This window comes from Stegastes partitus, unplaced genomic scaffold (assembly GCF_000690725.1).
Source record: "Stegastes partitus isolate 25-593 unplaced genomic scaffold, Stegastes_partitus-1.0.2 Scaffold1855, whole genome shotgun sequence".
Classification (NCBI taxonomy): Eukaryota; Metazoa; Chordata; class Actinopteri; family Pomacentridae; genus Stegastes; species Stegastes partitus.
In genome coordinates, this window is record NW_007579586.1 from 67,165 (window position 1) to 80,266 (window position 13,102).

A 13,102-nucleotide genomic window follows, 5' to 3' on the forward strand; every position below is an offset into this window, starting at 1 on the left:
CAGGAATCATGGCTGTTATTTCAGAGCTTCAGTTTAAATACTGTACAATACTGATAACTCATTAAAATAACGTTGATTTGTGCTAATGAAGGAGAAAAACATGAACCATTTGATTTTGTTAGGTAAACAAGTTATACAAACAGCGCCTTCCATAATTATTGGCACCCCTGGTTAAGATGTGTTAAAAGCCTTAAAACAAATTCAAGTTTTATTGCAGAAGTATCCTCTCACACTGAAAATTGTAGAAAACTGTAACCTTCAACTCAACTTAGATGAACTGTTGGCAAAAGGGGGTTGTACAAAGTATTCACATCAAGGGTGCTAATAATTGTGGCACACATGATTTGATGTAAAAGAATTATTTTTTAATATGGGTTTTTTTTTTTACACTGAATAAATGCACCTGAATTAAAGGTTGAATTTTCCTTTTTTTTCATTGTGGTCCTATATTATTTAGAAAAAAACTGAATTTACTAGAAGCTAAAGAACACATCTTAACCAAGGGTGCCAATGATTATGGATGGCGCTGTAGATGTAAATATCTAAAGGTTAAGCTCCACCTCAATGGATGGAAGAATGAACTCAAGCTTTTAACTAAACCTCTTTATTACATGATGGACAGAAATGCCTGGAAATGTTCTCTACATTGAGCTTGTTTATGCTGCTTGAATAAGACTCTTACACTTGATGTTGGTATTATTCAAAAATGTACTTTGTTGCTGTCCATAAAGGTTGAATACTGTTAGACTGACTGTAGCTGTGCTTCCACGGCAGCTACACCAGAATGCGGTAACAGCAGCCACACAGACAAAATGCACAGGGTGTGTTTTGTTTGTTAGCTCAGCATTGTAGTTACTGAAAGAGAGTTTTCACAGAAATCAAACATATCTATTGCAGAATATTTGTATGTAATAGTAACAAAGAAGCCAGTAAATCAGATGGAGGTTATAACTCTGTACTAACTAATTACGTTGTTTTTCTTTGTAGGGCACTACTGTAGAACTGTAACACTGTCCGCCGCATAAAAACGAAAAAAAAAACTATTAACTACAAGGTGTTATGAATAATGAATACGGAGCTCAAGTGCAGAGAGGCAAGAAAAAAAATGTGGGCATCAGGGCCTGTATTCATCAAACAGCGGTCCTGATGACTGGTGGGTAGAGAGCTGTTATGGCAGTGTGGGAGTATGGAACAGTACCCCACACTGAGATACAGCTCTTCATCACATAATAGCTGTTGGAAGAAAGAACCTCCCGTGGCTCTCAGCAGACACCTTAGGGGAACCAGCCTGTCTCCTCTGCCTGACCAGAGTGTTGTGAACAGAGACTATATAAAAGAAGTGGATGTAGCCTCCGGGTCTGAAAAGTGAAGCCCATGAGAACCTTCTTTAAAGCTGGATTCTATCAGACAACCAGCTGCAGGCGACTCCACTAGCTGCAAAAACAACTGTATAGAGTGACTGTACTTCTCACTTAATATATAACTTCAGTAAACATTTTCCTACTCGGTTGATGGTTTCAAGTCTACTTCAATACAGCATGATGCTCATTTTCTAAATGACGGTGCCATTCGAGTAAAATAGACAAAGCAGGGTGTAGTTTAGGGCATGACAAATTGCCATCATATAATCATGCATACCGTCCATCCATCTTCATGCAAATACAGCCACTTCTGGCGCAAAAAAACAACAACATGGCATGAGCTAAAATGCCAGAATAAAGGCTTCAAATTAATGGGTGATGTCATGGAGAGGCTGCATCCAAGACAACCAAACAGCTCGGTCATCTTTCTTCTCTCAGACACCACAGTCAGTCAGCCTTTTCTACCAGTTTGTTTAACCTTATGCTGCTGTCTGCTTTCACATCTTCTCAATTACGAAACAGCGTACAAGATGATGAGCGGTCTGTTTCCATTATTTCTCTAAAATGCTCAGTGAATCAGAGTGAGTTTCATCGCCAACCAATACGCTGATATTTTTTGTGAGGATGTCACAAAATCACAGGTGTCCCAAATTTTTTTTATATTATATAATTTCAGAACTGCCTCCCACCTATTTGTATTTTCTCTCACTGTTTTAATGAGTTGGTATGTTTCAATCAGTGTATAGTCTGTGTTGTTCGAAAGGAAAAGTGGCACTTATCTGTCTGAAAGAAAATGAAACTGTAGTTTGATAACAGATTGGTAGTTCCATTCATTCCGTGCTTCTCAAGCGTCGTATATGGTAATGAACTGAGTACGTACAGGTGTTGGACTGTTGGTTTGACAGAAGTAGCTCACTTTCGCTTCTTAACTTTTATCATTGACTACTGAAATGATCAAGAAAGAAACAAAGAGTTGAATTTTTAATGATACTTAGCATTAGTTAAAGGAGCTTTTTTAATTCAAAGTTTTTTATTATATTTTCATTATATCAAACATAACAAAGATTCCAAAAACATTTAACACATAACCCCTTAACATGGTTGACAGGCATGTAGGCAAATCAGATACAGACAAAAAAAAAATAGACAATAAAAGACAATAAAAGAAGGGTAGTTCATAGTTCCTGGCAGGCGCAATGCCATGATGTCTGGTGATACATTCCGAGTGTCAAAAACAATATCATTTCAATGTCAGTTTTATATTGTCTGGCTGTTTCCTCCTGACATGTATATTCCAAAACTTTCCCATTGCTCGATGGATATATCANGCTTCTTAACTTTTATCATTGACTACTGAAATGATCAAGAAAGAAACAAAGAGTTGAATTTTTAATGATACTTAGCATTAGTTAAAGGAGCTTTTAATTATCCACTGTGGTTATACAGAGCAGAGTAACCTATAATATACAATTTTCCACCTGGAGATACACCTCTTTTATATAGATACCCTACGATCTGCAGCATGGTAATGCCAACATTCTGTGACCTGGTTGAAGCTAACTTTGTTCAGTAATGTAATTTCACATCATGTAAATGAGAAACCTGACTTTATATGCTGGATGAGTAACCTAGTTAAGATAAGCTAGATTTCTGCTGGACAATCTGGATTCCTTAGTTTATGACTCTGACTGTATATTTTGGGTCATTGTCATGCTGCAGAATGAATTTAGGACCTTCCAGATGGTACTCTAAGAATCTGATTAGTCTCAAACATTTCCAGTTATACATACATATAAGGTTCACTTTGTTTTTGGATGTGTGAGAAAAACTTCAAACATCCCTGTTGACAGATGATGAATAAAAGTTTGATCCAATGAGCCATTTTTCTTTTAAAAATATTAAAACATTCTCCACTTACAGTTCCTCTGATGTGAAGATGTACTACTTTTCAATATTTACATCTATTGAGTATGTGGGCTTTTGGACTGCTCATTGGATGAATCAGGCAACGTGATGCTACTGGAGCTGTAGAAAACAGTGATGGCAGTTTTTTAAAATTATTCCTGATATTTAAAAGCCCAAATAAATAATGAAGACAATCTTAGACATGGTCACTGATAAGGAAAATATCGCTGCATCCGTAGCAGAAGCACCCTAAACCTAAATGATGCAACAAACCAAGTAACCCGTTTATACTGTTGTAATTAGAGCACTTAGATGTGGTGGCGAACTAGTGAGGAGCAGAGTAAACATGAAACCACAGAAAACGCAGAGTGGGGTTACGTAATGACCGCTGGGGAGACTGGTGTTTGACTCCGCTTGTAATGAAGTGATACGGATCAGACCAATATAGCATATGAAGTTGTGCCAGGGCCAGTGAAGCAGCCTCCCCCTTTCAACATGCTAATCCACAGCTTAAGGTAATAGGATTGAGCAGCTATCCAGCTAACCGTTGGCATGGAGCCAGCACATATGACAGGTGTCAAAACGCAGACGACAAATCAAATGGCAGTCAGTTCCTGGCAGAAATGGGACTGCAGCTTCCCAGTCAGGCTCTTAAAACAGCCTTCCTTAAAGCTTTGTTTTTAGCAGCTGTTGGTCACAGGTTCCCGTCAGATGAGATGCTGCTGATGTTTGTGGCTGGCTGGTAATGAAGCTGAACCTGGAGAACAGACTGTCTGAGACCAGGCTCCGATTCCCTGTCGTCCACATTTGAGCATCAGGACAGTTGACCTTGGCCTGACTTGGAGGCACTCAATCACCTTTCCTTGTTATTGCCACTGTTGCTTCCTGCCTCAGACGTTTTAACTTAAACAAAGTAAAAGGGAGCACTGAGTACCAAATCAATGATTTAGAACGTGAAGGATACTATATGGAGATGGCATGGAAGAAATAATACAAGACTGATAAATTATTGAAGGTTATGGACTAATGCAAAGAGCAAGCACTAGAGACTCATGGCTACTGTTTCGTCTCAGAGCTCAGTTGGACGTTGCTCACTCAAAAAAACCCAGCAAAGAACACTTCCTTAGCGATAATCATACAGCAAGCACAAGCTCACCCACACACTGGGGTCTGAAACAACAAAGCTAAGGCTAAAAACTGCTGAAACAAAGCATGTCTATCAGTGGACAGAAGGGAAATACGGCAGCATCTTTCTGGGAGACGAGACGCAAAACACACCAGTGTTCTTCATGCTGAACATTACTCATGACAGTCTAACTGCTAATCTATAAAACTCATCACTCTGACTATGGATCCCTTCCTGCATGTCTACCATCTATCTCAGGGTCACTGCCACTCTCTACAAACATTGTAGTGCTCGAGGTTACAGACTCATTCTTTGTTGGATTTCTAATCTTTGTGTCTGCGAAGATTCTCAGTCATCCAGGTCACGGTTATTGTCGTGGTTTTATCGTAGCAACTGGAAGCGCTTGAGTTTCTTGAAGACGTTTCACCTCTCATCCAAGAGGCTTCATCAGTTCTGACGCCCTCTTGGATGAGAGGTGAAACGTCTTCAAGAAACTCAAGCGAGTCCAGTTGCTACGACTAAACCACGAGAATCTCTAAATCTTTCTAATGTTAGCAGTCAAGACTAGACCAGAAGGGACTATGACCAACACTTGCATCTGACATTTAAGAACTAGCCACAATTTATTCTATCAGTTTACTGCTTCAGTAGGTCTGGTACCCACCTAGAGGTGCGACTCTCCCAGAGTTGCAGCAGAGATACCATACCATTATCCAGGGAACATCCTTAGAGAGGTGTTGCCACAGCCAGCATGTAGCATAGTAAACTCCCCACAACAACTGCTCACAAAAGCTACGTCATCCTGTCCAGAAGGCAGATATTCCCAAGGATTTCCACTTTGATAATATTGTGACAGTGTCACACGCTAGCAAGTTAGCGGAGGATTCATTGCGTTAAGCTCCGCCATGAGTCAAGCTTTACATTCTTGTTCTGGAAGGAGTCATGAAGCACAACCATGTCAGTCACTCTCTCTCTCTCCAGCACACACACACACACACATACATAAAGAGACACAAAGTTAAGAGGATAAGCTGGGAGCAGGGAGATTAAAGGCAACGTCCAGGTTCTTTGAACAAGTCAGGTTCTTTCCAGCACTCTGACCTTAATTGGCAAAATAAAGCTCGGCTAAATTTACTTGGCCGGCAACTTTAAAAAAAATTTTTTTTAAAAAACAAATTCACTATATGTTTTTTTTTTTTTTTATTTTCCATGTACTGTCTTTCAAATATGTGTGGGACTGAAAAATCTAAGAATTTCTAAATGAAAAAAATGCTGGAAACACCAAAGCTACGCAAACAGAGGAAAACTGTGCAAGAGACAGTTACCAAATGAACTAAAACAGTGAAAAAAAATCCTGGAGACAGATGGTTTATGTGCCATTGCTGGGGCTAGCCATTGTTTGAAATATTTTTTTTACTTTTACCATCACTACACCTGGCCTTTTGTATGTACGAAGACTAAACATTGCTTTCTCAATACAAATTCAGACAGATCAGCTCAGGAAATCTGCCTGAAACTTACGAATGATCTGATGAACTGTGTGTTCTTATGCTGCATTTGCAACCTGTGTGCAACTCATCGATGTACGGTGATGTGAGGTCAGGGACTGGTGCGACACTGAAGGCTAAGTTGTCGACCTGTTGTGCTGAATGAGTCAGCTGATGGATGTTAGAAAGCTCATTTGCTAAATAAGATCTGTACTAGTACCGATGGACTAATTTACCCTCAACTACTTTCTCAACATCTTTCAGTGTATATATACACACAGATTTTTTGAAAGTTTGACTCATTATCAGACTGGCCTATATTTGGATTCATTATTGAGCATTTTTCTGAATATCTGTGCCCTTATTTTTTTAAATTATTGTAGTATTGTTGGGTTCGTGTCTGTGTATATTAACATTTTTGACACAATAATTTTTATTTTAATTGCAAATGTATAGCAGTTCCTCGTATGGGTTATTGGCCTCCTTATCAATAATAATTGGCACTGGCCCTTAAAAAAAACATACAGGTTGACCCCTAAGTTTATTAGTTTAACAAAAGTCTAAAATGGTAAATGCTTAACTACAAGCAGCAGTACAAGAACTATCAAGATACTAGAAAACCTGTCAATTGGAAAGATTACAGATTTGCACAGATGTTCAGTTCCAACACTGAGCACTTGACATGAACACGTTTCAGTTAGTATCAGAACAAACAGGCTACTCACTACTAGTTACTGACCTACTTATTTTACTGTAAAGGTTAGCATTTGTATGATAACAATTACTTTTTGGTGAGCTATTCATTTTTGAACATTTTTCAGTACATCACAATAAATACACACTGTTCATTTCACAGGAAAGGAACTTCAATCAACTGGCAGGCAGCGGGAGCTGTACAGATTTCAGAAAAGATAATGTAGTGCCATGTGCACTATGTCTGAGCATTTTGCCTTTACTGGACTGTAACTAGGTGACACAGTGCAGCAGTGGTTGCGTTGTTGCCTCCGGCTTTAAAGCTGCTGTTCAGCTGAGACGTTCTCCCTGTGCCTGCGTGGGCGTTTCGCAGGTGGTCCGACTTCCTCCCACAGTCCAAAAGACATGCTGAGGTTAATTGGTGATTCTAAATTGTCTGTAGGTGTGAGTGTGGGCATGAATGTTTGTCTCTCTCTTTGTGTGGCCCTGGGTGCACTGGCGACCTGTCCAGGGTGAACCCTGCCATCATCCAGTGTCAGCTGGGATAGATTCCGGCCCCCTGTGACCCTTTATGGGATAAGGCAGTGATAGTGAATAGAAGGATGGACAGACTATGACTATGATGAGGCACATAAGAAGGTCTGTGACATACTGCAGAAAAAAAAGGTGTGGATGATCTACAAATCCTAATTGTACTACAGTACTTTTTCAGTATCAGTATACTGTTCAGTGGAGCACTAATGAACTCCATGAAAGGACAGATCAGCTTTAAACAGGTTGTGGAAACAGTCTAACAGCCGCACCCTGGGTCCACAGGTGTAATATTTACATCATTATCTCCAACAGTTTCCCCACTGCAGTAATTTCATGGTCATTTTCTGCCCTGTTTGGAATTATAAAACCCAAGTCGACAGTCGTTTATGTGTTTACAAAAGACAGCTCTGCCAACTCGCTCACTGGTACCGACATCAGATTCAGTATTTCTCCTAACAAAGAGGTCGATAGATAGAGCTGAAACTGAAGAAAATCCCTTAAATTGATTTTATGAGGTCAAAGAAACAACCTTAAAATAAACAACTGATCTCAAGGTCAATTAACTTGCTGAACACTTGCAGAGCGTCCAGTCCTTCCATTTCACAAGTTTAACGTCAATATTAGGCATAAATAACACAGTCCACTGAAATACTTCAGATACACAATGTCAGCCATGGCAGAGGGGGCTGTCAGTATTTCAAATAAGAAGAAATATGGATTTTACAGCATCAACAGTCACATTCACTAGTGCAGTCAGCATGCTGCAGGGCTCAGTGCGACAAAGACCAAATAGGTACAGAGGAGAGAATTCTGGCGTACTGAAGGTAAAACGGAATAATGAAAAAAAACCACTGAGGGGGTTAAAAACAGTGGGTGTAAAAAAAATATATAAATAAAGAAAAAAATTCAATGACTTCATCCGAGCATTAACAACTGTTGTGAGCCATCTCTGGTATATTCTGAGACATTTGCACTCTTCAATGGAGCCAGAAGGAGGAGGAAGATGTAACCGGGGGACTATCTGCTTCACATCACAGAGATATGGCAGAACGAAGCACACGCTTGATCTGCAGCTAATCTGCAGATCCCTGAAACTACATTTTGTCTTCCAGTCACTGCACAGAATTCAGGACCAAAAATGTTGCGAGTGACCAAATCTCTCAAAATAAATGTCTAAATAATTCACAAATTAACTACAGTCAGTCCTACTTTGCCACTTTCTTTGAATGAAACACAACTTTTCTTGCATTTGTTTTACACTGAATGCCTTCAGGTGACTCAATACTTTTCTGGTAGGTTGTAAAATAAAACGTCTGCTTAAGTTGTTGAGTTTTGTTGACTGCAGATTGAAATAATGTTTGACTAGAAGTGAGTCGAATCAGAACATGAGCTTGTGTAAATCAGACAGAAATGGGATTTCATTTGCAACAAGCTCACACTAAAAAAAAAAACAGTTTTTATTGGTTTGATCCGTTCTATTCTTGATTTGCTGTTAATGCTGGTGGCTTTTAATGCAAACTCTTTGAGTTAACTTGCAGTCTTAACATTTATTTTTTTCAGACTGCACATTTGCGGTTGTTATGAATAGTTGTTTTTCAGTGTTTATTTATTTATTTTTAAATATATATATACAAAAGCCACTTCAGCAGTTAAAAAAGGCCACCATCGCAGGAGTTCTCGAACAGAGTTGTTGAGATTCTAGAAGAAATCTTTTCCTACAGGATACCCAGGGATGCCTGGATTATGTACCTGGGTTTGATTCCAGGCAGAACCATTCAAAAGAAGGACGTGCATCTTTTCAAAATATTGACCTCAGCATGTAAAAAGGCCATAACACGAAAATGGCTAAAAAGTGATCCTCCAAGCCCAGGACAGTGGCCAGATATTGTTCAGGAGATTTACTCGATGGAAAAACGGACGTATTATCTTACAATGGCAGCAGGGACCCCGGAGCAACGGTGGCATAAATGGTGCCCCCCACGACCACTTATTATTTTTATGATTTTGTAATTTTGTTTTATTGTTTATATTATTTTATTTTTATTATTATTTCTTCTTTTTTTGCATGGAGTTTGGTTGCTTCATCGTTGTGAAATAGATTTTGTTTACGTAAAAAAAGGAAAAGAAAAGAAAAAGTGTCGAAAAGAAAAGGCCACCGTCTCCATTTTCTTCATAGATTGATTATTTTTATGTAAAAATAATTAATCAGCTAACTACAGTCGGTTTCTATTATGCAGTTTTTCTACCATTGCAAAGCTACTTTTTGTAAAATCCAACTTTTCCTCCACTTGTCTCACTCAAACCGTTTCTATTCGGCTGTAATATGGAACATCTGTATACATTTTTAAATTTTGTTGACTGGAGCTAAACACTGATGAAAAACCCGCTATGCAGAAGCGAGCCAAATTAATTAGCGAATGGCGACGCTAACATGACTCCACTGCATGGATGGAATTAGTGCAGAAGAAATACACATGAGCCATTAAAGCACAGATATGATACAGATCTATCAGCGCTGAGGCATTATTTAAAGATTATTATTTAAAGACTGGTTATTGTTAAGGAAATTGTAGTACACGATAAACAAATTACACAACATAATGAATAAGCACCGACATTATGCTCATAGGGGGATTTATGTGAACGTGTGAATATGTGGACGTGCAATATATGCAAACACACTGAGTCAGAGCGGGTTTGTTGGGGGACTTACAGTGTGTGACACCAGCCAGGGTCTGGTAGAAGGTCGGCGTGTCGCTGTCATCTGTCAGCGTGACACACACTCCTCCAGATAGAAGCCATCTGGACAGAGTGAAGGCCTCCTTGTTCTGCAGCAGCCAGGTCCTGAAGCGCTCATAGTTCACCTTGTCACCCTGCCGAAACACGCCAACAAAGACAGAGTTAGCTCGACAGCCATCAAAGAGCTGAATCATCAGTCTGCACCTGTCCGTAACCTTGCGTGTTTCCGTCTGGATCCCCATTAGCCTGGAGGACCATATTTTATGATGAAAGAAATTTGTGCTGCAACTACAGATTAGTTGATGACATAATTGATAGTCATTTTTGAGGTTGGGCATTTTGACCAACAGGCTGCAGACAGATAACAGAAATCTGTGCATAACTGATGATCTAATAAACAAAAATATTGAAGTTTGAGAAACGTCCACATTCCACTTCTGTTTCTTTAATACCTGTGGCAGTCTTTTGACTTCCACCCCAGGTCTGCATGACATTTCAAAGTAGACAGCTCATCAAAATGAGTGACAAGCGTTGTAGTGGCAACTGCAGAATTTAACCGAGGACGAAGAGCAAATAAATAAATAAACAAACCTCAAGGTGAAAGCCGTACACAGTTGATCGACAATGTCAACATAGCACCGTTCTAACATTTGAACATATTGAAACTATGACTCTGTGGATCAGAAACGGTCAACTGAGAACAGAAAAACCTGCAGGAGGCTTGAATAGAAACGTTTTAAATGTTAACTAAGTGATGAATGTAAATCCGTCCTCGCTGTTGAACACAGTGTTAAAAATCACTGGTCCAGAGACTGCCCTGTAATTACTGACAGACCACTTTCTGCCTCTTTGATGACTAGACCGCTGTTGCTGGAGGAAGCAGATAGTGAAGGTCTCTCTTTGACGCAGAAGCGATGCCTAAACAGCATGAATCATGACAAATTCCGCTTCTTATGGATGTTGCAAAACTCTGCATGACTAAAAAGGATTTATATCCGTGTTGCCAAGCACACCTCTGCACATATTGGCCAAACAGACTTCAAGACATCCCTTCTACACATTCATAGCACTGAAGAAACCTCATTTAGCAATCGGAATAATCAGTTTAACAACAAAGTAATGTAGAGAATGTGACAGTAGCCACGTAATGAATGGGATGCCATCTTGTGAAGGACACATTCAAATAATTGTGCGTGCTACAGTGGTTACTTGTTTACTTTTCGTTTTCTTTGGCTAAAATGGAAGTTAAAATGGTCAAATTGGATGGAGAAGGAAAAGAGGGGGGAAAAAATGGATCCTCCTGGCAGGAACCACAAAGCCAAGCTAACAGCATTTGAACAAACTATCACAATAAACCACATTAATCTGTATGATTTGGCAGCTTAAGACTGGATTATAGACCCTGACAAACTGCCTCCACTCACACAGCCAAACTTTATAAACTTCTTTCAGTCCCAAAATAAATAAATCTTTTAAAATGTAGAAATCGCTAGAAGCTTGAGAAAGTCTTTTCTAAAATTCTGCAGTGAATTGGCAGATCACTGCACTATCTGCCAATTCACAAGTCAATAAAACGCAAGAGCACAGTCACACTCGCAAGGCGGCGCTCCTCTTTTTGGCCCAATTATGGAACCAAACTAAACACCAAACTTTTAAAAACATTCGGCGTAAGTGTGCTACACAGGATTTGTAACTTTAAACTCACATTAAGTGTACGCACTCCAAAAAATGGAACAGAGCGCCGTCCTTCCAACTAGAGAGGCAACAATTAATTGATTAGTTGCCAACTTTTAAATTAATCATCCACTAGTTTCATAATCTATAAAATAAAAATTCTCTAATTGCAGCTTCGTAAATCAAAATGTTTTTTGGTTTCTTTCCTTCTCTGAGACTGCAAACTTCATATGTTTGGGTCGTGGACAAAACTAGACATGTGAGTTTTGGTGAAATCTAATCGGCACATTTTCTGATATCTTATAGATCAACCAACTAATTAATTAATTTAGAAAATAATCGACAGATTAAGCAACAATGGAACTAATCATTAGTTGCGGCCCTACTTAGGACATGGCATGACATCACATTCTCTACAGCATGGGTGTCAAACTCAAATACACAGTGGGCCAAAATAAAAAACTGGGACTAAGTCGCGGCCCAGACTCAATATTTATTTTTTAAAAACTTGACTACACTTGCGCATGTTTTCTTTTCCCTCCAGATATATATTGATAAGCTCTTTATGGAAACTAACTTGAAGTTTGCTTTAACATTTAATCTGGAACAAGCAAAGCTTTATATTATAAACACATGAGAAATCAAATTTCAAATAAAAGATAAATCAGTGGCATTTGTTCCATATTTTGGTTTAAATAAATAAAATAGTAACATGTTTATGCCTCTCTATCTGTAACCTTTTGAGTTCATTTTCAACAGAAACCTTTTCTCACAGGCCAACAACAAAACACCCAAAATAAAAAATAAAAAAGATGCATTTAATGATAAAGAGAAAAACGGAAAAGTTTGCAAATTCGCGAACAGATAACCTGCCTCCCACCTGTCTTGAAACCTCCTGTTTTCCATCTTTTGTTTGGCCATTTTTTATGAGGGGCGGCTTAAATTTTCCTAAATTTTCCTAATTTTGCTCATGAACGTCAACAGATGTGGGAGGGGACGCTTGCAGGTCTTCATTGGGGTGCCAACGCACGAGCAGAGCAGTCTGGCATGTGTAGTATTAGCTGTGCATGCACTATATGCCGGCGGACCAGCTCCAACAGACATTTGATATTATCTCGGGGCCAAATATAATTACACTGCGGGCCAGATTTGGCTAAGTTTGACACCTATGCTCTTCAGGAATAATAGCTTGGAACAAATATATGAAAAAGTATTTAGCAAGGAAATGAGCTGTTAATATCTTGCGATCAACAGTAATATTAGTGGTAATCTCAGGCTCTAATCTCTTGTCGCTGTGGTTAAATATGTGGTGAAAATGTTTCGGTAAAACTACGTAGGAGTATGTAAGATAGAAAAGAGCAAAATATGGAAGTAACTCCTTACAACCATTAGCTGGTGTTTTCTTACCTGGTGATTTCTGGTAATCAAGGACATACATTTTCAAATCGTTGAAATGCTGGGAGTGTCAAAATCTAACTTCCATTCACATTAAATGTACTGGGGAGTCGGTACAAATCTCAAAAGTATTCATCTCCAGGGCAAATAAAAGACAGATATGACAACTTCAAAGAGAATACATTCAT

General features: G+C 39.0%; 1 protein-coding gene across 1 annotated transcript in view; it reads right to left on the reverse strand.

Moving 5' to 3' along the window:
- Positions 1–13,102, reverse strand: part of usp32 (ubiquitin specific peptidase 32) — a gene marked incomplete at its 5' end in the record, with an annotated part of 68,888 nt that overhangs the window by 37,151 nt on the left and 18,635 nt on the right. The window contains one exon of the mRNA XM_008302683.1: positions 9,820–9,979. Within this exon, the coding sequence (XP_008300905.1) occupies positions 9,820–9,979 (160 nt within the window). The remainder of the gene's footprint in view (positions 1–9,819; positions 9,980–13,102) is intronic.